Here is a 25,389-nt window from a genome sequence, read left to right on the forward strand (position 1 = left end):
CAGCAATTCAGTCAGCGCTTGAAAGAGAAAGTTAGGTTAAAGATTTGGGTGTGGCCCTTCATCAGAATGGTTCTGACAAACGGCCTGCACTTATAGAGTCATAGAATGGTTACAGCACAAAAGGAGGCCATTCAGCCCGTCGAGCCTGTGCCGGCTCTCTGCAAGAGTATTCCCCCGCCCTTTCCCCATATCCCTGCAAATTTTTTCCCTTCAAGTACTTATCCAGTTCCCTTTTGAAAGCCACAATTGAATCTGCCTCTACCACCCCCTTACACAGTGCATTCCAGATCATAACCACTCACTGCGTAAAAATGTTTTTCCTTGTGTTGCCTTTGGTTCTTTTGCCATTCATCTTAAATCTGTGTCCTCTGGTTCTTGACCCTTCTGCCAATGGGAACAATTTCTCTATCTACTCTGTCTAGACCCCTCATGATTTTGAACACCTCTATCAAATCTCCTCTCAACCTTCTCTGCTCTAAGGAGAGCAACTCCAGCTTCTCCAGTCTACCCATGTTACTGAAGTCCTTCATCCCTGGAACCATTCTAGTAAATCTTTTTTGCACCCTCTCGAAGGCCTTCACATCCTTCCTAAAGTGTGGTGGCCAGAATTAGACACGATAATCCAGTTGTGGCCGAACCTGTATTTTATAAAGGTTCTTCATAACTTCCTTGCTTTTGTACTCTATGCCTCTATTTATAAAGCCCAAGATCCCGTATACTTTTTTTAAAATGCTTTCTCAACCTGCCCTGTCATCTTCAACGATTTGCGCGCACATACCCCCAGGTCTCTCTGTTCCTGCACCCCCTTTAGAATTGTACCCTTTAGTTTATATTGCCTCTCCTTGTTCTTCCCACCAAAATGCATCACTTCACACTTCTCAGCAATAAATCTCATCTGCCACGTGTCCGCCCATGTCACCAGCTTGTCTATGTCCTCTTGAAGTCTATCTCTATCCTCCTCACTGTTCACTACACTTCCAAGTTTTGTGTCATCTGCAAATTTTGAAATTGTGCCCTGTACACCTAAGTCCAAGTCATTAATATAAATCAAGAAATGCAGCAGTGATCCTGGTACTGACCCCTGGGGAGTACCAGTGTATACCTTCCTCCAGTCCGAAAAACAACTGTTCACCACTACTCTCTGTTTCCTGTCACTTAGACAATTTCGTATCCGTGTTGCCACTGTCCCTTTTATTCCATGGGCTTCAACTTTGCTGACAAGCCTATTAGGTGGCACTTTATCAAATGCCTTTTGAAAGTCTATATACACCACATCAACTGCATGAAGCCGTAAAACCCATCTTTCTCTTTCGGGTGCTGACGGACTTGCTGTGCATATTTTGTTTTGATTTCAGATTTCCAGAATTTCTATAAAGATAAACTTGAAAGGGTACAGGGCAAAGGCAAGGAAACGGGACTAAGTGGAAAGTTCTTTCAGAAAGCTTCACAGTCATGATGGAATAAATGAATCCTTCAGTACTGCAAAATTCTATGTTCTTTTGATCTCTTCCCAAAAACTTCATCTACTTATAGAAACTATGGGATGGGAGGGGGAAGCGAAAGAGAGAAGTCAAGACATCTTTCACAATTATCACTACATTTCCGAGATGCCTTCTCCTCCGTTCTGCCGACGTTGGTGAGCTGACCACTAAAAGATGTGCAAGTGGAGTTTGGGGTGACTTTCACTCATTTCCTCCTTGTGGGGGAAGTGTTTCATCTCCACTCTCTTCCTCCTCCCATCCCCGTATCAGCACAGCTGATATCAAAAACTCAGCAACTCCTCACGAGGCTGTCGACAGAGTGGCCCAGTTACTGGCAGCGATCATCCAAATGTTTTTAAATCCGAGATCCTAGAAATTTTCAGATTTGAAAACTGCACAGGAAATGCAAGGCATTTAAAAGAAATCGATGCACACTGGCTCTAAACAAACAATCAGCATGAATGAAATGGGGGCCGACTTTGGACTGGGTCCCATTGCTGCACCATTCTTAAGGATGTTAACAATGGCCTAGTAATATCAACAATAATGCAATGAGAAAAGTAAAAGATGGCACTTCTTATATTGGTGTCATGGCAACCAAGCCTATGATTCAAATTGGCAGCACTGAAGGTGTTATCAATATTGGATTTTTCTTTTTGTGATCTTGTTTATTTTTTTTGTTTAAAGAGGATTCAAAGCACTTACGGGAAGTTCCTGGAGAGCTGTTGCACTGCACTGCAGTCATAGAATGTGAATTCGGCCGTTGTCAGTGAGATGTTACAGAACATCAGTGACAATCTCACAGTCACATGATCTGTAAAGGAGATCAGAAGTGTACATCAGAACTTTCCTCACACTGGGCACATTTATTGGAAACCAGGGGAAGAGGCAAGAAACTCAACCACAGGAAGCCAGCACCAAGGAAAGTGCAAGCTCCCCCACCCTAAATACAACTCGGAGACAGCATTTTATACCCTGGAGTCCAATATGAGAGACACCCCTGCCCAACCCTGAGCCTAGCAGAGGCTACTCCTGGTGTCAGCAGTGGCTCAGTGGGTAAGCACTCTTGCCTTTGAGTCAGAAGGTTGCGGGTTCAAGCCTCACTCCAGAGACATGAGCACAAAATCTAAACTGACACTCCAGGGCAGTACTGAGGGAGTGCTGCACTGTCGGAGGTGCCATCTTTCTGATGGGACGTTAAACCGAGACGTCTGCCTCTCAGGTGGACGTAAAAACTCCCATGACATTATCTCAACGAACAGGGGAGCCTCCCCAGTGTCCTGACCAATATTAATCCCTCAACCAGATTATCAGGTTATTATCACACTGCTGTTTGTGGGAGCTTGCTGTGTGCAAATTGGCTGCCACATTTCCTACATTGCAACAGTGACTACACTTCAAAAAGTGCTTCATTGGCTGAAAAGCACTTCGGGATGCCCTGAGGATATATAAATACAATCTTTCTTGCCTACATTGAGCGATAATCAGTGAACCATCAGACAGACATTTTGTCAAAGATCTGGGAATCTAACGGAATTAATGCAGTTTCTGTAAACCCCAGTATTAGCTTATTTTCTGGAGTTGCTCATGAAGAGTTACTACTACAGCGCTGCTGTCTGTGGAAGTGTCTGCAATGCACACTGATTCCGGCCCTAACATTGCACCTTCCTGAACACTTGTTTTCTGCCTGTAAGAGTATCAGTAACACCCACAATCTCAATCTACCTTAATGCTGTTGTCTGCATCTGGGTGTGTCACAGGCACCAATAACTTACCTTCCCGAGATTATTTTTGTTAGGCAAGGGCATTAAGGGTTATGGAACCAAGGCGGGTAGATGGAGTTAAGATACAGATCAACCATTATCTAACTGAGTGGAGGAACAGCCTACTTCTGTTCCTATGAACATAGTGCGCCTGTGATGGGTGCATTTGAATGCCCTCAAAATCTCATCGACCTCAGTTTTAACTGTATGCAAAACAGCCCCTTATGACATTCTACAAACTCATGTACCCAATCATTGTATGCCAATCACTCTACTAACTTGTACGTCTATGCATAATTGTGGGACATCGCATGAACACTCAAACATACAATTTCAGCACACTGTACCATTACAGTTTGTTGACAGGTAACGACAACGTAAAAATGCTACGATTAGTTTTCAGATTTCTGTCCCCCTGGACCCACACATCTTAATATTTCTTACTTCTGACGCTTACCTGTTCCTGGTTTTGTAGGTGGAAGTTTCTGAGCTTTTGGGGACCAGCAAACAACACCACTCTCAGTAATTACAGCAGGACTGGAATAATCTTCAAACAGACAGGTGTAAGACTCGTCCTCAGCAAGAATTGGTAAGTCAGCGACATTCACAAATACCTGGGAACAAGGGAAAAGAACAAAGGAGAAAGTCACCTGAGGGTTGAGAAAGTACTTTTTGTATTACAATTACTGTTTGGTTACAATATGTTGACTTATGTTACTTTCGTAGTACACGGCATACAGCACAAAGTGTGAGTGTTTTGCTGAGTGGCTTGGATTGTAAAAGACTCTGGAAACTGATTTTAGGAGCCGGGCACAACATTAGTGTGCATTGCCATGCTTGCCCACTGAATTATTGGCTGGGTTTCAGTTGTGCCATCCGAGTCGGTGGGGGTTTCCTTTCCAGGAAGGGGGAAGTGTACAGCAGATATCTGCCGCACGATCTGGGTAAGGGTACTGTTGATGCATACTAGCAGCTGAAACTAGACCAGATTCAAAGAATTTCTACTGCTTGTACCTCAGCGAGCACAACTGAAGCACTTTCAATATTAAGTGCAGCTGAGTCCCACCCTTCACACACAACTACAGATCACTAATCTGTAGCAAGGCATGTGTACATATTCTTGTCCATATACACATACTGAAGAGGAACAATTGATAACCATGGAATATTTTATGCTTAAATCAAGATTTTTGGTTTAAATTTTATGCTTGATCAGGAATTCTACACAATTGAAATCAATGGGAAGGAGCTGGGATTTTTGGAATTCAATACAAATGGGAAAGAAAGGGAAAGTGGTTCAGTTCATTGAAACCATACTGCAGGTATAACCAAAGAGAAAAGTTAAAGGAAAGTTAAATGGGGAGGAGGGAGCATACAATCCAAGTTTTAAACTAATATTTCAATATCACATCAATAAGATGGATACGCAAAACCAAGATAGGAGAACAAGAGGAAGGGGATTACAAGTTAAAGAATACAAAGGCTAAACTTATCTGAAAGAACAGTTCCATCACAATCGAAAGGTGTTTACTTGTGGAATGACTTGATACAGACAATATTGGTTCAGCTGAAGCAGTCAACTGGGAATGGGATCAATTCCTCATTCAGCCACAAGGGGATATGGGTTTTGTAGAGTAATATTGTCAGGCCCCAAAACAGGATGATCAAGCAAGCTGGATGATCTTAATGATCTTGACTCCTTCTGGCGTTATGTCCTTTCGAATAAACTGGAAACAGTCTGGCCCTTAAAAATTTGCAATTAGAGTGAATGGGTAATGGGTCAAGTGTGCATTTATCTTGAGTTGACTTAAGTTATTCAATAACTTTGCGAAGATCCCTACTGAAATGCATGTGCTCCACATGTCTTACAACCACATTTTGCTGTTTAGCGATGAGACTTAATTACATGGACCAAAAGGTGAGGTGAGGTGAGAGTGACTGCCCTTGACATCAAGGCAGCATTTGACCGAGTGTGCCACCAAGGAGCCCGAGTAAAATTGAAGTCAATGGGAATTAGGGGGAAAACTCTCCAGTGGCTGGAGTCATACCTAGCACAAAGGAAGATGGCAGTGGTTGTTGGAGGCCAATCATCTCAGCTCCAGGAGTTCCTCAGGGCAGTGTCATAGGTCCAACCATCTTCAGCTGCTTCATCAATGACCTTCCCTCCATCATAAGGTCAGAAACGGGGATGTTCGCTGATGATTGCACAGCGTTCAGTTCCATTCGCAACCCCTCAGATAATGAAGCTGTCCGTGCCCGCATGCAGCAAGACCTGAACAACATCCAGGCTTGGGCTAATAAGTGGCAAGTAACATTTGCGCTAGACAACTGCCAGGCAATGATCATCTGCTAATGTAACACCGTTATTTAAAAAGGGTAGTAGGCAGAAGGCTGGAAATTATAGGCCAGTTAGCTTAACATCTGTGGTGGGTAAAATTTTGGAGTCTATTATTAAGGAGACAGTAACGGAACATTTAGATAAGCATAATTTAATAGGACAAAGTCAGCATGGCTTTATGAAGGGGAAGTCATGTCTGACAAATTTGCTTGAGTTCTTCGAGGATATAACGTATAGGGTGGATAAAGGGGAACCAGTGGACGTAGTGTATTTAGACTTCCGGAAGGCATTCGACAAGGTGCCACATAAAAGATTATTACTTAAGATAAAAAATCACGGGATTGGGGGTAATATTCTGGCATGGGTGGAGGATTGGTTATCAAACAGGAAGCAGAGAGTTGGGATAAATGGTTCATTTTCGGACTGGCAACCAGTAACCAGTGGTGTTCCACAGGGGTCGGTGCTGGGTCCCCAACTCTTTACAATCTATATTAACGATTTGGAGGAGGGGACCGAGTGCAACATATCAAAATTTGCAGATGATACAAAGATGGGAGGGAAAGTAGAGAGTGAGGAGGACATAAAAAACCTGCAAGGGGATATAGACAGGCTGGGTGAGTGGGCGGAGATTTGGCAGATGCAATATAATATTGGAAAATGTGAGGTTATGCACTTTGGCAGGAAAAATCAGAGAGCAAGTTATTTTCTTAATGGCGAGAGACTGGAAAGTACTGCAGTACAAAGGGATCTGGGGGTCCTAGTGCAAGAAAATCAAAAAGTTGGTATGCAGGTGCAGCAGGTGATCAAGAAAGCCAACGGAATGTTGGCTTTTATTGCTAGGGGGATAGAATATAAAAACAAGGAGGTATTGCTGCAGTTATATAAGGTATTGGTGAGACCGCACCTGGAATACTGCATACAGTTTTGGTCTCCATACTTAAGAAAAGACATACTTGCTCTCGAGGCAGTACAAAGAAGGTTCACTCGGTTAATCCCGGGGATGAGGGGGCGGACATATGAGGAGAGGTTGAGTAGATTGGGACTCTACTCATTGGAGTTCAGAAGAATGAGAGGCGATCTTATTGAAACATATAAGATTGTGAAGGGTCTTGATCGGGTGGATGCGGTAAGGATGTTCCCAAAGATGGGTGAAACTAGAACTAGGGGGCATAATCTTAGAATAAGGGGCTGCTCTTTCAAAACTGAGATGAGGAGAAACTTCTTCACTCAGAGGGTGGTAGGTCTGTGGAATTTGCTGCCCCAGGAAACTGTGGAAGCTACATCATTAGATAAATTTAAAACAGAAATAGACAGTTTCCTAGAAGTAAAGGGAATTAGGGGTTATGGGGAGCGGGCAGGAAATTGGACATGAAGCTGAGTTCGGATCGGTCAATGCCCTGTGGGTGGCGGAGAGGGCCCAGGGGCGATGTGGCCGGGTCCTGCTCCGACTTCTTGTGTTCTTTAGATTTGTGGTTGGGATCAGATCAGCCATGATCTTATTGAATGGCGGAGCAGGCTCGAGGGGCCGATTGGCCTACTCCTGCTCCAATTTCTTATGTTCTTATGTTCTTATCTCCAACAAGAGACAGTCTAACCATCTCCCCTTGACATTCAACAGCATTACCATTGCCAAATCCACCACCATCAATATCCTGGGGTCACCATTGACCAGAAACTTAACTGGACCAGCCATATAAATAGTGGCTACAAAAGCAGGTCAGAGGCTAGTATTCTGCGGCGAGTGACTCACCTCCTGACTCCCCAAAGCCTTTCCACCATCTACAAGGCACAAGTCAGGAGTGTGATGGAATACTCTCCACTTGCCTGGATGAGTGCAGCTCCAACAACACTCAAGAAGCTCGACACCATCCAGGACAAAGCAGCCCGCTTGATTGGCACCTCATCCACCACCCTAAACATTCACTCCCTTCACCACCGGTGCACTGTGGCTGCAGTGTGTACCATCTACAGGATGCACTTCAGCAACTCGCCAAGGCTTTTTCGACAGCACCACACAAACCCGCGACCTCGACCACTTAGAAGGACAAGGGCAGCAGGCACATGGGAACAACACCACCTGCACGTTTCCCTCCAAGTCACACACCATCCCGACTTGGAAATATATTGCCATTCCTTCATTGTCGCTGGGTCAAAATCCTGGAACTCCCTACCTGACAGCACTGTGGGAGAACCTTCACCACACGGACTGCAGCGGTTCAAGAAGGCGGCTCACCACCACCTTCTCAAGGGCAATTAGGGATGGACAATAAATGCTGGCCTCGCCAGCGACGCCCACATCCCATGAATGAATAAAAAAAACATGGACCAAAAGCAAAATCTAGGAGGGGAATCAGAGGCATGGTTCAATGCCACCCATGGGGCAATTCTGTTCAAACACAAATCACTAAACAAGTGTTAGATTTAACGCCCATTTCCATAAAAGTTACAATGTCCAAATTTCATCTGGAGCAGTGACAGACTGACGTCTGAGGAAATGTGCCCCAGAATATTGCCTACTAGGAATTTCCCCAGATGGATGCTCAAGAACATCTGTTGCAGAATGTATCCTGACAGTCCCATTTACTAACGTTCTCACCTGTTTTTGCTCCTCTCTGCTGATATTAGCTGGGGTCAAAATCTGTACTCTCAGACACTGTTGACCTTCCTCATAGCTCCAGAGCCACTGGATGCCTTCCTCAGCCCTTTCACACTCTGGCCTCTTACTGCACCTATAGGTAGAACAGAAGATTTTATTCTCACAAGGGTTAAAGCTGTGAGGTATGTTCACCGTTCACTACGGTATTATAGCAGTGAGCTGCTCAAGCATTTAGCAAACAGTGAAAGGAATTCCAAGTTCTGTTGAAATAAACAAATTCATCAAAGCTTGTGAAATAATTTGGCATGCTCCACCAATGCATGGTGAATTATTACTGAATCTTTCACCTCCTGACCCAGGGCTTTAAACACGACAACACTTTTATCTATTTCACCAATGTACTCAAGAGTTCCAAAAAGGAAAGTCATACCGTTGGCAGATTCTAGTGCTTATTACCAGTCACCTGCTCTCTAAAGGTCATTCTCATTTCAAAAGCTCACCTGGTAGAACACTGACCTTGCACACAAGGCAGTAATTGAAGTTAGTATGACGAGAATGCACTCTGTGGCTAATCCAGCAGGGAGTTTAGCACAGGAAGCCAAAGGCCGATTGGGCACATTCCAGACTTTGCTATTTCATGGACGCCACTGAACTTACTTTTTAAAAAAAAAATACAGGCTACTGAATGAGTTCAGTGGAGTCCATAAAATAGTATGCCTGCCCTCTTCCCCCAGGTAAATGAAATGAAACTCCACACCACAGGGGTAATTTTAGTAACCTGTGCACTTGGCATGGAGTTTTTCCCACTTGGAACACGTATCGGGAATTTGACTGCATGCTCTTCATGGCTTGTTGCCCAAATAGACAGCAAATCCTGGGGGTTTGGACCTGAATTTCCTACATGCATTCCTGGTGGGTGAAGCCCCATGCCTGGGAATTCATCACATTTTCCCCTATATATATCTCATCTTACATCTTATAACTATTTATCCTTGACCCAGTTGCTTTCTTCGGCATGACATTTCTATGATTGCAGGAACCATCGTATTTCACAAAGTATTAGGTGGTCTCTCTCTTTGTACCTATTCTATAATCTTCCTATATTTATCAACCTCTTTTAAAGTTAATATTCAGCATAGCATTAGCTGCTTTTGCTGAAAGTTTATTCCAATAATCCTTACTCCATAGGGGTTACAAATCTTTTTCATCTCTAATCTCACTTGAGGCTTATTAATGTTTTGCTCCTGTCCTATACTTCTATGTTCACAGTCCAATTCAAATAAACTTCTTATGTCTTCATTTATTCCTCTCAGAATTTTAAAGGCCTGGATCACATTCTCCTCAATTTTGTTTCCTCCAATGAAAACAAGCTGAGTTCTGAAAGCAGCTGTTCATAGCTTAGAGCCTCATGTCTGAACCCTTACCAATGCACCAGAATCCTTCGAATGATAGGGTGCCCAAAACTGCACACATTATTCCAAACATGGTTTCATTACTGTTCCATCAATGGCTAGTATAACTGCTTTCGTTGAGAGTCAAAAGCCCTCAAGCTGCAGCCCAGCACTTGCTGATAAACTTGCATTGATTGGGTACTTTCAGAGAATGGTTAATAATCACATCAAAATTCTTTCCCACCTTTGCTAATGGATACCCATCAGGTGTTTCTGTGTTTCAGGTTTTCTGTTTTTTAAAAAATTTATCTTTATTAAAATCCATCTGCTATTCCTTACCCATCCATTTAATTGGTTAAATCACTGAATGCTACTGATGTCCTTTATACTCCTCACTTGGCCCCACAGCTTAACGACATCAGCAAATTGCAGACTATTACAAGAAGCATCCCTCTCCAATATAGTTTCTTTTTTTCATTCATTCATGGGATGTGGGCGTCGCTGGCAAGGCCAGCATTTATTGCCCATCCCTAATTGCCCTCGAGAAGGTGGTGGTGAGCCGCCTTCTTGAACCGCTGCAGTCCGTGTGATGAAAGTTCTCCCACAGTGCTGTTATGTAGTGAGTTCCAGGATTTTGACCCAGCAACGATGAAGGAATGGCGATATATTTCCAAGTCGGGATGGTGTGTGACTTGGAGGGGAACGTGCAGGTGGTGTTGTTCCCATGTGCCTGGTGCTGTTGTCCTTCTGGGTGGTAGAGGTCGCGGGTTTGGGAGGTGCTGTCGAAGAAGCCTTGGTGAGTTGCTACAATGCATCCTGTAGACGGTACACACTGCAGCCACGGTGCGCCGTTGGTGAAGGGAGTGAATGTTTAGGGTGGTGGATGGGGTGCCAATCAAGCGGGCTGCTTTGTCCTGGATGGTGTCGAGCTTCTTGAGTGTTGTTGGAGCTGCACTCATCCAGGCAAGTGGAGAGTATTCCATCACATTCCTGACTAATGGGAGCAGCAGAAGCAAGGAGATCCAAATCAGAGCCAAAGTAAGGCCCGAAACTACAAGGCTTCATTGCTGGCAAGGGTCGGGATGTTTGGGCATGCAGAGTTGCTGCAATTCGTAGCAAGACAAGAAGGGGGGCAAGGGGAGACTGTGTTGCCAGCTAGTGTCGACATCCTTGCTAGCTATGTTAAATGAAGTCCTACGCTAACCCTTGCTAGCTATGTTAAAATGAAGTCCTAAGCTAACGGTGATGTTATTTGGGAGAGTTCCACTTTTGGCACTCCCTGCACCATTGAAGTAGTAGGGTAAGGTAGTGTAGAGAGTATGGTATTGGACTAGCAACCTAGAGGTTACAAGTTCAAATCCCACATGACATGTGTGAAATTGAATTCAATAAAATTGATAATTTGTAGGCTGGCACCATGAAAGCTGCCAGATTTCATTAACAGACATTAGTAAACCAGTTAGGCTTTCAGGAAAGGGAAACTGCCAACCCCTACCTGATCTGGCTTACACAGGAGTCCAGTCCGCATTACTTTTAATACCCCCTAAAGTGGTCTAGCAGGGTGCTCAGATTAAGGTTGGGTAATAAATGTAGCCTTGCAAGTGTTGCTCACATCCAGAGAATAAAGTAAAACCATCCTGGGCAAATTATTACTGGCCTGGCCTGCAGTAGTTGGTGGAAGCAGATATATTTTGTTGTATTTTGCTCCCACATTTGGTTATTTTGAGACTGCAATTTTTTGCATATTTCCTGAGTTTCTTCATCAAGCTATCCTACAGTTTTGTTGATTGCTAGGCATGGCTCCCAGTACCAGTTTTCCATGCACTGGGAAGCTACTGCAATTAATGGGAGGGGCTAGCCTCCCTATTTCCAGTGAGGCTCCCCCACTTTGTTGGTGTGTGCCTGCCCACATGACAGGCATGTACAGCCTTCAAACTATCAACTTTGCAAATCCGGGGCCATCATGTAAAACTTGTCCCCGGTGCCGGTAGTGAAGATGACAAAATCTGAGAGATGGGACCACCGAGCCTCCTCCTCCTTGACTCACCTGCCCTGCAGTATGCACCAGCCGCAGTACGGGTCTCTCGCTGCTAGACAGGACTGGCAGTCTGTGTACTCTGAGCACTCGCTCACTGGAAGCTTCAGCACCTTCAGTGAAAACAGATCAACACAAGTCACAAAAAGCAGCTTTCCTCGCGGCACTGTGGAGACCTTTTCCTCAGCTTGTCTCTCCCTTTGGGAGGGAAAAGATGAGCAATGGCTCCCATGGACAGCTGAACAGAAAAACTTTGATATATCGTCTGATTTGATCTGCTACGAGGGGGTCATTGGCTGCCCCCCCTTCCCCCAGACCCTGTCAATAATTAGGGAAGCCCAAGTCAGAATGTGTTGGCAATCCTAGCTTTAGTGTGCGTCACGAGACCATGTACCCTCCCTCCCGAGCTGTAACACTTCAGTCACTGGGGGTACTACTCTCTGATATTCAAATCACTGAGCCTCTTCCCAACCACCCCATTCCCTGCCCCAGCAAATGCAGCCATTGCGGAATGACACCTTCTGCTGTACTATTGTAACCAGTGTATTGCTCTCCCAGTCCTGACGGTGCAGCAACTGTATGGTTCTCTTCAGGTGGGACCTGTACAAGCGTGACGGGTTACACCCGAGCAGGACCAGGACCAATGTCCTCGCGGGGGCGTTTGCTAGTGCTGTTGGGGAAGGTTTAAACTAGAGTGGCAGGGGGATGGGAACCTGAGCGGGGAGTCAGAAGGGAATAAAATTGAGAGCAGCAAGAGAGGGGAAGACCCAGGGGAAATCTACAATACAAATAGTACAAACAGTTGTTCAAGAACAAGTGAGAGGGAAAAGCGCTGAGCAGCGGAAAGAAAGTGTACTTTAGGCACGACAGATAAAATAAAAACTAGAAGGCGTAAGGCGATTAACCCAGCATCAAAGCTGTGGCAGGGGGTTGGGAACCTGAGCAGGGAGACAGAGGAAAGCGTGTCAGGAAGGGACAGAAGGTATGGAGTAAAAGGTAAAGTGTTAAAAAAGGAAAAAGCAGGAACTAAGTGTCACAAAACACATTTGAAAGTTCTTTATCTGAATGCACGTAGCATTCGTAACAAAATGGACGAGTTAATGGCACAAATAACTACGTATGGGTATGATCTTGTGGCCATTACAGAAACATGGCTGCAGAGTGACAACGACTGGGAATTAAATATGCCAGGGTATTTAACAATCAGGAAGGACAGGCAGGAAGGAAGGGGAGGTGGGGTGGCTATGTTAATAAAGGAAGGAATCACTGTAATACAGAGAAATTATATTGGGACAAAGGATCAGGATAATGAAACAGTTTGGGTAGAGATAAGGAATAATAAGGGGAAAAAAACACTAGTGGGCGTAGTATATAGGCCTCCTAATAGTTGCAACTCTGCTGGAAGAAATATTAATCAGGAAATAGTCCGGGCATGTAATAAGGGAACAGCTATAATTATGGGGGATTTTAACTATCATATTAACTGGACAAATCAAATAGGGCAGGGCAGCCTTGAGGAAGAGTTTATTGAGTGTATTAGGGATGGATTTCTTGAGCAGTATGTAACTGATCCTACAAGGGGGCAAGCAACCTTGGACCTGGTCCTGTGTAATGAGCCAGGATTAATTAATGTCCTAGTTAAGGATCCCCTTGGAATGAGTAACCATAACATGGTTACATTCCATATCCAATTAGAGGGCGAGAAGGTTGGTTCTCAAACAAGCGTACTGAGCTTGAATAAAGGAGACTATGATGGTATGAGAGCGGAATTGATAAAAGTGGACTGGGAAAATAGATTAAAGGGTAAGACGGTACATGAGCAGTGGTGTTCATTCAAGGAGTTATTTTACAACTTTCAAAAAATATATATTCCACTGAGGAAAAAAGGGTGTAAAAGAAATGACAGCCATCCGTGGCTAAGTAAAGAAATTAAGGATAGTATCCGACTAAAAACAAGGACCTATAAGGTAGCCAAACTTAGTGGGAGGATAGAAGATTGGGAAGTCTTCAAAAGACAGCAAAAAGTAACTAAAGGATTGATTAAGAAAGGGAAGATAGATTATGAAAATAAACTAGCAAAAAATATAAAAACAGATAGCAAGAGTTTCTACAGTTATATAAAAAGAAAAAGGGTGGCTAAGGCAAACGTAGGTCCCTTAGAGGATGAGATCGGGAAATTAATGGTGGGAAACATGGAGATGGCAAAAATGCTGAACAAATATTTTGTTTCAGTCTTTACGGTAGAGGACACTAAGAATATCCCAACACTGGACGAACAGGGGGCTCTGGGGAGAGGGGGGAGGAGCTAAATACGATTAAAATCACTAAGGAATTGGTACTCAGTAAATTAATGGGACTCAAGGCGGATAAATCCCCTGGACCTGATGGCTTGCATCCTAGGGTCTTGAGGGAAGTGGCAGTAGGGATTGTGGATGCTTTGGTAATAATTTTCCAAAATTCTCTGGACTCGGCAAAGGTCCCGGCAGATTGGAAAACTGCTAATGTAACACCCTTATTTAAAAAGGGTAGTAGGCAGAAGGCTGGAAATTATAGACCAGTTAGCCTAACATCTGTGGTGGGTAAAATTTTGGAGTCTATTATTAAGGAGACAGTAGCAGAACATTTGGATAAACATAATTTAATAGGACAAAGTCAGCATGGCTTTACGAAGGGGAAGTCAAGTCTGACAAATTTGCTTGAGTTCTTTGAGGACATAACGTATAGGGTGGATAAAGGGGAACCAGTGGACGTAGTGTATTTAGACTTCCAGAAGGCATTCGACAAGGTGCCACATAAAAGATTATTGCTCAAGATAAAGAATCACTGGATTGGGGGTAATATTCTGGCATGGGTGGAGGATTGGTTATCTAACAGGAAGCAGAGAGTTGGGATAAATGGTTCATTCTCGGACTGGCAACCAGTAGCCAGTTGTGTTCCGCAGGGGTCGGTGCTGGGTCCCCAACTCTTTACAATCTATATTAACGATTTGGAGGAGGGGACCGAGTGTAACATATCAAAGTTTGCAGATGATACAAAGATGGGAGGGAAAGTGGAGAGTAAGGAGGACATAAAAAACCTACAAGGGGATATAGACAGGCTGGGTGAGTGGGCGGAGATTTGGCAGATGCAATACAATATTGGAAAATGTGAGGTTATGCACTTTGGTAGGAAAAATCAGAGAGCAAGTTATTATCTTAATGGCGAGAAACTGGAAAGTACTGCAGTACAAAGGGATCTGGGGGTCCTAGTGCAAGAAAATCAAAAAGTTAGTATGCAGGTGATCAAGAAGGCCAACGGAATGTTGGCTTTTATTGCTAGGGGGATAGAATATAAAAACAGGGAGGTATTGCTGCAGTTATATAAGGTATTGGTGAGACCGCACCTGGAATACTGCATGCAGTTTTGGTGTCCATACTTAAGAAAAGACATACTTGCTCTCGAGGCAGTACAAAGAAGGTTCACTCGGCTAATCCCGGGGATGAGGGGGCGGACATATGAGGAGAGGTTGAGTAGATTGGGACTCTACTCATTGGAGTTCAGAAGAATGAGAGGCGATCTTATTGAAACATATAAGATTGTGAAAGGGCTTGATCGGGTGGATGCGGTAAGGATGTTCCCAAGGATGGGAACTGGAACTAGGGGGCATAATCTTAGAATAAGGGGCTGCTCTTTCAAAACTGAGATGAGGAGAAACTTCTTCACTCAGAGGGTAGTAGGTCTGTGGAATTTGCTGCCCCAGGAAGCTGTGGAAGCTACATCATTAAATAAATTTAAAACAGAAATAGACAGTTTCCTAGAAGTAAAGGGAATTAGGGGTTACAGGGACCGGGCGGGAAATTGGACATGAATTTATATTTGAGGTTAGGATCAGATCAGCCATGATCTTATTGAATGGCGGAGCAGGCTCGAGGGGCCGATTGGCCTACTCCTGCTCCTATTTCTTATGTTCTTATGTTCTCCGACCCCACAAACTGTTGCTACACAAACTGAATCAAATCAAATACATTGCATAAAACATCAAATTAAATCCAAATGCATAAATAAATTAGATCAAAGAAAAATGTTAATTTGTTCTACAGAAAACCTTGCCCCATGCTGTGCTGCCAGAGCTGTAACTAAGCTCGAGCAAAACACTGAACTTTCTGTCTCCTCTGAAACACGATCTACTCCACAAGTGGAAGCTTGCCTGTGTGGCTTTCCTCTAGTTTTTCAGAAGCCAAAATGTTGCTTCTGCATTTCTACACGTTAGATGCGCACAGATACACTTGGGAGCATGTTAACTACTGGCATCGTTCCACCTCTGTTCTGCCTCATCTGATTGGGAGTAACACCAGTGTATTTAACCCTCTATCTCCGACCCACTATCATTCCTTTCTCTGCAGGTTTGCTGCATCTGACTGTACCTGGCTTGGAATGCTCCACAATGCACTGTCCAGCTCCTAAACTTTATCAAAAGGGTCGATTTTTTTTTTAAAGATTCATTTCCCTTGGTTACAATTAAAACATCATAGGCACCGTCCCTTCCCATCCTGCTTACGCAGCCAGCAACGATGGCTCCATGATCACCTGATGGAGGTATATGAACACTATCTCTGGTTTTAAACTGCTCGAGACTTGCACCTGGCTTCACTCCACAGGACGTACCTTCAACTGAGTGGTGACGTAAAGGTGCTTCTGCTCTCGGTCAAACACCAGGTCGCTGTTGACTGCTGTGTTGGGCTGGATTGTTAGAGTAGAGTATTGCTCCGCCTCTCCGGATGGCTTTACAAAAACCTACGGCAGTGGAAGAAAACAAGTTGTTTCGTCCATGAAGACGGGTCTCAACACAAAGGGCAAACAACATCACTTCCATCTTCATACACAACAGGCTTTGGCAGCAAGGACTTTACCACCAATTATCTAGTGGGCCCCCTGTGGTCAAGAACTGTTTTAAAAAAAATGATGCACTTCATTATGTCCAAGAAAGTTGAGAGAATGAATGGGAATTGTATTCTCTTCACTTGTCTAACAAATTAGGTGCAGTCACATGAAGAGAATTTTGTTTCCATGACTGGATTTATATTCAAGTTTTTTTTAAAGCCAATTTTCTCTGCTTTTGAAGGCATCAAATTCCCTCGGGGGAGCAGGTCCACAGGCCCCAGCAGTCTCGTTCTCAAATGGCAATTCTTCACGTCTGAACTTCTACAGTGAGTGGTAGCTGCCTGTTCTATCAAAGGGGGTTTCGCACAAGCCCAATCCAGTCATTGCCCCACATCCACAAACACAAAGGTTCCAGCAGCAGTTAATGGATGATTCGTGGCAAGAACCCTGACTGATTTTCCTCTCTAGCCCAGGGGCTGCTGAAACCAATTGTCATGCTCCTACTGCCATCAAGGTTGATAACTCAGCACAGACAAGGAATTGAACTGGGACTTTCTGGTCTGTGTAGCTTAGTTACAATCTACCTCTACCAACCAAGCCATCGGAGGATTTATTCAAGTTATTTAGTGCCGCCATTACCAGTAAACTGTTTGATCTGTCCAAGAAGATCAGACTCCAGCCATTGCACTGCAGTTCACCTTGAATCTCTCACACACACACACACACACAAAGTTTTTTTTATTCGTTCATGGGATGTGGGCGTCGCTGGCAAGGCCAGTATTTATTGCCCATCTCTAATTGCCCTCGAGAAGGTGGTGGTGAGCCGCCTTCTTGAACCGCTGCAGTCCATGTGGTGAAGGTTCTCCCACAGTGCTGTTTGGAAGGGAGTTCCAGGATTTTGACCCAGCGACAATGAAGGAATGGCGATATATTTCCAAGTTGGGATGGTGTGTGACTTGGAGGGGAACGTGCAGGTGGTGGTGTTCCCATGCGCCTGCTGCCCTTGTCCTTCTAGGTGGTCGAGGTTTGGGAGGTGCTGTCGAAGAAGCCTTGGCGAGTTGCTGCAGTGCATCCTGTGGATGGTACACACTGCAGCCACAGTGCGCTGGTGGTGAAGGGAGTGAATGTTTAGGGTGGTGGATGGGGTGCCAATCAAGCAGGCTGCTTTGTCCTGGATGGTGTCGAGCTTCTTGAGTGTTGTTGGAGCTGCACTCATCCAGGCAAGTGGAGAGTATTCCATCACACTCCTGACTTGTGCTTTGTCGATGTTGAAAGTTTTGGGGAGTCAGGAGGTGAGTCACTCGCCGAAGAATACCCAGCCTCTGACCTGCTCTTGTAGCCACACTATTTACGTGGCTGGTCCAGTTAACTTTCTGGTCAATGGTGACCCCCAGGATGTTGATGGTGCGGGATTCGGCGATGGTAATGCCGTTGAATGTCAAGGGGAGGTGGTTAGTGTCTCTCTTGTTGGAGATGGTCATTGCCTGGCACTTGTCTGGTGCGAATGTTACTTGCCACTTATCAGCCCAAGCTTGGATGTTGTCCAGGTCTTGCTGCATGCGGGCACGGACTGCTTAATTATCTGAGGGGTTGCAAATGGAACTGAACACTGTGCAATCATCAGCGTACATCCCCATTTCTGACCTGTGGAGCAGCAATAAGGTAATATAGAGTCTCCTGTATGAAATGGCTGCTGGTACTCCAGCTTCAACCTTTTCTTGTCCAACAGCCAAATAATTCTGGTAAGTCAACCACTGGTAATCAGGAGGGGGTGCCACAGATTCCCAGCAAAACCACAAACATTCCACAAACCTATTATGACACTCCCTGCTCGTGGTTTCCATTCAGCCCTTACCAGAGTTAATATTAAGACGGTCCTCCATCATACAGTTTGAAATACCATAGTAACGAGACAGAGGATTGCACATTGTCCTGACTGTTCTATGCATTTTCTAATGTGCCATTGTAACTAAGCCAGGTTTGGTTCGTAATAAACCCAGATTGCATTGGTCACAGAGCTGGTGTTGATTCGGTTTTGCTTATGTTGTCCTCAATCGTTGCAATCCTGATCTTACCAACAGTGTATCGTTGTGAACTCAGCAAAAGCGGGGTGACTGTATGATTTTAAATAAAGGTTTCTCTGCTGGAACTGTACTCAACGATTCGGTTTTCTTTCATTTTGTGGGTTCAGTTTCCATTGTGGTTTGTAGAAGATTTGAGCCTTTTGTCTAATTCCTTCTCAGTGTCACAGTGCAGATTGACGTCAGCACCGGGCCTCACTTTAAAATCAGCCCCAAGTTCAACTCCCCGTGGTCTTGATGCTTTCTGCATCAAATCGTGCAAATTTGCACAAACTACAAGTGGAACAGCTGGCCCCACATTGATCCCTCAACTAAATCAAAAAGATCTTCATAATCTTTCAATTATGCCCAAACACACAAAAAAAAACATTGGCCTGGAATTTGCTCGAAAAATATGGGAGCGCCAAACAGCGCTCACCATTATTTAAGGGCGAATGGAAGAGCAACTTCCAGCGAGTGCGCATGAGCAGTCAAACGCACAAATTCGGAAATTACTCTCCGAGATTCCCTGTTCATTTGTAAGCTGCGCGGGAAGGACAGCTCACTGGTGAAATGAATGAACCAGCACAAAGTTGCTGTACTGCCCAGCTGGAAATGGACTAATCCGCACAGAGAAAGGTACACTCCTTTTTTTTAGGTCTAAACTAACTTTTAATGGCGTGGTAAGTCTTAATCATTCTGATTTTAATTGTTGTTAGACATTAAAAAAACATTTTTAAAACTTTTTATTTCTGTCTCTTTTATATCTGCCTTTTAATTCAGTATTTCTTAGCCTCTCTATTTTGCTTTCTCTAACTGATTTTATATTGTATTAACTGTTGTAGCTTGCACTTCCTGGTTCTGACCGTCAAGGATGCTTCAATCAGATTGGTTGTGGGAACAGAGAGATCCTTTCCCCGCTCACACAGCTCTCAGATTCCCAGGAGAGGACGCTGCACTTTTTGCAGCTCACTATTAGAGGAAGTTCCCGCACTAAAGCCAGTGGATCGTTTATAGAATCATAGAAGTTTACAACATGGAAACAGGCCCTTCGGCCCAACATGTCCATGTCGCCCAGTTTATACCACTAAGCTAGTCCCAATTGCCTGCACTTGGCCCAATAGAATCATAGAAGTTTGTGGGCAAGTTTGAATCTAATGAGCGGTGGGCACTGTCTGTGGGCCACTCAGAGCAAATTCCAGGCCACTGTGCTTAAGGTAAGTTTAACAAAGTTTTGAGATCAGGAATGTGAGCTCTCTCAATGGTTCACAAGGTAAATGTACCATTTGATGTGGAATTGAGCTGTACGACCACATCCCCGGTCTATGATGAGCGAGCTACTCTCAGCCCAAGACAGAGAGGCAGCTAGTCTTTGATCTCGAGGAGGGAACAATCAATCAGGGTTCAGTGACCCCTGTGAAAATTAGGCAAGGACAGGATTGGATGTGGCTGTGATGCCCTCCATAGTTAAATAGCCTGCTGACACTCGAGGGCTAATTTTAACCCTCCCTCCCCTGACCAGCAGGAACGGTACTGGCCCGGGGGAGGGAAGAGGGGAGGAGGCAGGCTCGCATTTGCCTAAATAACGGCGACTATACTGCAAATTAATTCTCACCAGCTGTGAACAACTTTGGCATGTCCTGACGATGTGAAAAGTACTGTAGAAATACAAGGAGGGGAAGAACATGCCACTTTCAGCTGATATCTGCATCATAATTCTAAAAACGTAATTGGACTGTTTAGTGTTAGTTCGTAATAAACGAGGATGAAGTCATTCTCTCCTTCCTGGAAGTGGAATGTTCTGCTGTCAGAGATAATGTCCCCCCCACCCCCACTGGCTTTGCCCTCTGTGCCTACTCTTACCTTGTGCAGCTGCCCTTGGTTGTCTCCCACAAAGGCGATGGTGTGTTCCATTTCCACAGTCACTGCCACAGCAACCAGGCGCTCCTGAGCAACCTTCAGCACTAGAGCTGCCTCAACAGGAATTCGACTGGCCATTGGGCTGGGGGTGTGATCATAGCCGCATGGGTAAGCATTAAGAGTGTCCTATGGCGAGAGGGGGAAAAAAATCGTCAGGTTGTTTAAAGGGTGAACATTGAACCAATAATTAAGATGGAAGAGTTCATAAGATGTATGCAATCCCTTGCCCAGTGATTTTAGAATGTGCGCTGCTGGCTTGTAAAAAAAGAGATTGCAACAGTGTGCCCATTCCGAGTTCCTTCTGGCTATGCTTTCTGGTGAGACTGCCATTGCAGTCACGGTGCTGCATGTAGTTTTATTGCATAATTTCCACAGCATCTGGGTTCAACATTTTAAAAATAATGGAAATGTACAGTCCCCACCATTTACACTGTCCCGCTTATCATGGGTAGCCGCCTATATCGGGCAAATGCCGCTAACCATGTGATCGCCATAGGCGTCAATGACAAAGGCACCACTCAAACTGTATTGAGCGTGCTGGCTATTTCATGTTCTTCGGTACTTATTGATTTAAAAGCTCCGCTGATTTCAGGCAAAGTCAGGTCTTCAGCCAGCTTCAACCAGCTGTTTGCACTGTTAACAATTATGGGAGGCAGTCAGAAAGTGAAGACATCAGACAGCTTCGATCAGATGGTTTTACATAGTGGGCCAATCGCGTTAGCACAAACATGCCCGCTATATGTGGTGGGGACTGTACTTATATATAAATAAATAAACAAACGGGCATCAGTTTAATCAAACTTACAACTGTGCACTATTTTAAAATTTCTAACATAAAGCCTCTTCTTGCTGCATTTCTCCTTTTATCTAAAAACACCAGTCCTTTTTCCATCTACTCCTTTGATCCAATTCCAAGTCTTTTGGCACAATCCTTATTCCTTTATACTTTTCACATTTGCTTTCCCTGGCTTTAATGGACTGCTTAATGCTGCAGAGAAGCATTCCTTTCTTATTGCTGACTTGTGTGCCAAGAAAATGATCCCAGGTGAGAGACGGGTCACCAAAGCACTTTGCTGCCAAATCCAGCTTCTTTTATCAGATGGTGGCAAAGGAATAGAATGTTGTCGCTAACCAGGTAATTTGATGAATCTCCCTGCCATGTTGTGCATGACCAGTCAAAAGCAAAAAGACCCTCCTGCTCCATTAATCATTTTATTAGAGAACCTGGTAGGCAATTCAGGCAAGCATAAACAAAAAGGAGAAAACATGCCAAAAGATCTGGATTATATAAAAGGGAGGTAAGGTGAGGCAGTACTACTGTATAGAATGGCCCATTTATTCAAAGAAATTGGCTCAATTTGTATCTGAAGTCCAATTTACTGTCTCTAACAAGCTGGACTAATGCCTGTCCATAGCCAAACCAGTGTCTTCAGGCTCCATTCACACTCTCATCCTCTCTCAAGCTGGACCAGCAGCAGCCCATAGAGAAGCTGGAATCTGCAAGCCCCATTTTGTTCTCTATTCCTCCAGCAATCTGGACTAGCCCACACAGCAGCTATCTCTGCAGGTCTGATTGGGCAGAGGTGACAATTCTGTGGATCAGCTAACAGCCCAAGGACATGAGGGCAATTCCAAACACAATGGTTTGGGACAAGCCCCATGGATCTTTACGGAGAGGCGAGAAGCATTCTTTTTTCCTTTGACGAAGTTGACAAAAGAACACAAAACATACCCAGTTATTCAGGTCCTCAGGAAATATGGTAAAAGAAGTTTCTGATGGTAGAGATAATAAAGTTTACGGCAACTATTTGGGCATGTGAAATAAGATGAGCAGGACTGAGTTACTACATCAGACCCGCTCAGCAAGAGAACGACAGCAAGTTTACATTTAACCCTTATTCTCCTGCACAGGCTATTACGAGGTGCTATAGCAAATCAATTCAAACTACTTTCATTCCAAACACAATACACGTAGACAAATTTCAAAGTGTCATCAAATAGTACAAATGTTACAATACTCAAAATCCTATCTTGAAAATTTGTAGAGTCTTTGCTGCTCACTCACAGCACCAGGCATATTAAATAATGTACACCTCCGCAAATGTAAAGATGGCTTTTAACCTTGTGTATTTTAGAGCTTAATTCCAAAGCAGATTTACTTTGTAGAAGTACTACTGTAAAAACGTCCAATACAAGTTGCCTTTTTAAAGGAACAGGCCAATCCATATTGGAGGTCACCGAGGATAGATTTCCGGGTCTGTGGGGCTCAGTTATTCAATGCATTAAACAGATCAGCTATTGGAAGGACTCCATTTTTGCTATTATTAAAAAATAAAAAAGGTGAAAAGATATAATTATGAATGTACTCACTGAAGTTAATCCACTGCAGCTGGATTTGACTTCATACTCAATGTAGGCCGCCTCATTCCCATCTGGGGTCTTCCCATAATTGGTGTAACACAGATCCCTAGTCTGGTTGATCATGTGATCAATCTGGCTCAGTGTGTAAATGCAAAGTGCTGACTCTTCCATTGGTTTTGCAGTGGACGTTTGACCAATAGCAAATGTGGCAAACAAGACCTCCCCACTGGTTTCGAGAACTCCACGGGCCAGGCCTTTCCCAGGTCGGCTAACATAGGCTGCCTGAAGTAAATTGTAGTTTTTCTCAGTAGTCTGACAGACAAGTGGCACCTCCACATATGAGTAATAATGCATGTCGCCCAAGCAGATCCGAGACACATACGTTTTATATTCCCTGGAGGGGGACTTGAGGTCCCTCCGATAAAATAGAAAATACACAGACGACTGATAAATAAAAGATTTGACAAAGTGGTGGTTGTACTCTGAAAGTCTTCCAGCTACCGCTAACTTAGCTGTATCCTCATAGGAGAAAATGGGATGGGATTCCATACTTTGCAAATTTTGTAATTCCAAATTGCGGGTTGTGATTGGGGGGATCCCACCAGCACCTTTGCTGGTGTAACCACGTCCTACAAACAGCACAGCCGTCTCACCTTTGGACAGGCCGACCAATCCTACGGTCGTGATATTCGGGTCGTTGGCAGCGACGTATTGCGTATCGACCGGACGGTCCGGTCGGAATAAAATCCGGCTAATCATTCCCAAACTCCTTTTTTCACAGATTCCTTGAAACAAACTCCCACAGGTGATCAGCTCGTTCCCATAGGGATTAATCAGCAGAAGCTTGTTGTGGTTGTTCGTCATCCTAGCTTGTGGACAGTCACTGCGGGTGACAGGCGGGAGGCAATCCTTGCTGTCATCCTCTGGTCCGGTCGGCTGTACAACCGGGTCGCTCAGTTCAGAGGTCAGCTGGAAGAGGAAGTTCACGGCTCCTACGTAGACGTTTCCAGTCTCCGGATCGACTGTTAGGTGCTCAAACTTTGTATCAGATCTGCTGAAGGACTTGTACTGGTCTCCACGGCAGACGCACACACTTGGGAAAACGATGGCAAGGAGTATGATCCCAGACAGCATGGTCAAGGTGCTGTAACAGAAGAAGAAACATTGTGTCATTGAAAGGGTGGTGGAAATCTGGAACACTCTCTCCTCTAAAAAGCTGCTGAGGCTGGGGGTCAATTGAAAATTTCGAAATGGAGCTTGATTAGGCACGGGTATTAAGGCATATGGAACCAAGGCGGGTAAATGGAGTTAAGATATAGATCAACAATGATCTAATTGAATGGGGGAAAACAGGCTCAAGGGACTGAATGGCCTATTCCTGTTCCTATAAATTCTTTATTTTTTGGGGGCAGGGCAGAGGGTGAAAACTTGTGCTTATCAAGGCAATTTACATCACTGGTGGGAAATGTAATACCTCTCCATATTTTCACAGCTGAGGAGGCCCATTCAGCCCAATTTAGCAAGCCATTCAGAAAAACCTATTAGTTCCACCATCACAGCTTTCACCACTGGGCGGCCCCCCGCCCCGGCCCCCAACCAATCGGCAGCAGAGCCTTCAAACGCCTCGGCCTTTCTCTCTGAAACCCATTTACTAATCCCTTCTGCCTCTCCACCTTTAAAAGACTTCAAAACCCACCTTTTCTTCAAGCGTGCAGTCACCCCTCCTAATCTCTTCCTTCCGGGCTCGGTGCCCTTTTTCCTTCCTTACTTCTACTCATGCAGCATCTTGGGAGGGTCTTTTTTTTAACATTAAAGGCTCTATATAAATGTGAGTTGTTGTTGTTGTTGTTGTTGTTGAAGTGGTGTTCTGGATTTACCTTTGCTGTAATTCCTACAGGGTCCACATCATTCCAAAGCTAGGTAACTGACTTAAAACAAATACACCTTTACCCTGGAAAACTGAAGAACAATCTATTCCACATACCACAATGACGCTTTCATTTTTATTTGCCACACAAACAATCGGAGGCCTGTGTGAGTGATAACAGTGTTGATATAGGAGGAGTTTTATGCTCCAAACACACACCCAAAAAACTAATTTCATGTTAAAAATCCTTACAGACAGCAGAAAGAAACTTTCATCTCATTGTTCTGGGCTAGAATAGAACTCAGGTCCCAGAGGAGATAGACAAAGCACAAACATGATCCAGCCAAACTAGGGATTGAAAAAAGTTGCTACATCACGCCATTGGATCGTTATATCATTAATGCTACATTTGCCAAGATATCAGACAGGCCCAGATAAATATAGCAGAGATTGGTCTCCAGTATTCAACATGCTCTCCGCCAATACGGGGCTTTTACGTTAAAGCAGTGAAGCCGATCGCAAACTTGCAATTCTTCCGCCATCAGCTGCGCTCGGAGCTATAAAAGTAGAGACTTACCCTGATCCAGGAAACGGGAGAGCCACTTTTTCCATGAGTGTTGCGAACTGCTGCCAGATTTGGCGATATTGCTCCCGACCAGAGTATGGCACTTGGTGGGAAAGTATAAAGGGGAAGGGAGGCAGGCACCAGGTCAGCAA

General features: G+C 44.4%; 1 protein-coding gene across 2 annotated transcripts in view; it reads right to left on the reverse strand.

Annotated features, from left to right (window-relative positions):
- LOC137334074 (plexin-B1-like) overlaps positions 1 to 25,389 on the reverse strand; it is a 184,586-nt gene that overhangs the window by 50,676 nt on the left and 108,521 nt on the right. For both annotated transcript variants that reach the window (XM_067998532.1, XM_067998531.1), the window contains exons 3-9: positions 22,815 to 23,949; positions 20,388 to 20,570; positions 16,249 to 16,377; positions 11,617 to 11,717; positions 8,179 to 8,311; positions 3,702 to 3,858; positions 2,187 to 2,295 (exon numbers count right to left, since the gene is read on the reverse strand). In XM_067998532.1, the coding sequence (XP_067854633.1) occupies positions 2,187 to 2,295; positions 3,702 to 3,858; positions 8,179 to 8,311; positions 11,617 to 11,717; positions 16,249 to 16,377; positions 20,388 to 20,570; positions 22,815 to 23,939 (1,937 nt within the window). In that variant the 5' untranslated portion in view covers positions 23,940 to 23,949. The remainder of the gene's footprint in view (positions 1 to 2,186; positions 2,296 to 3,701; positions 3,859 to 8,178; positions 8,312 to 11,616; positions 11,718 to 16,248; positions 16,378 to 20,387; positions 20,571 to 22,814; positions 23,950 to 25,389) is intronic.

This window comes from Heptranchias perlo, chromosome 17, assembly GCF_035084215.1.
Source record: "Heptranchias perlo isolate sHepPer1 chromosome 17, sHepPer1.hap1, whole genome shotgun sequence".
NCBI lineage: Eukaryota > Metazoa > Chordata > Chondrichthyes > Hexanchiformes > Hexanchidae > Heptranchias > Heptranchias perlo.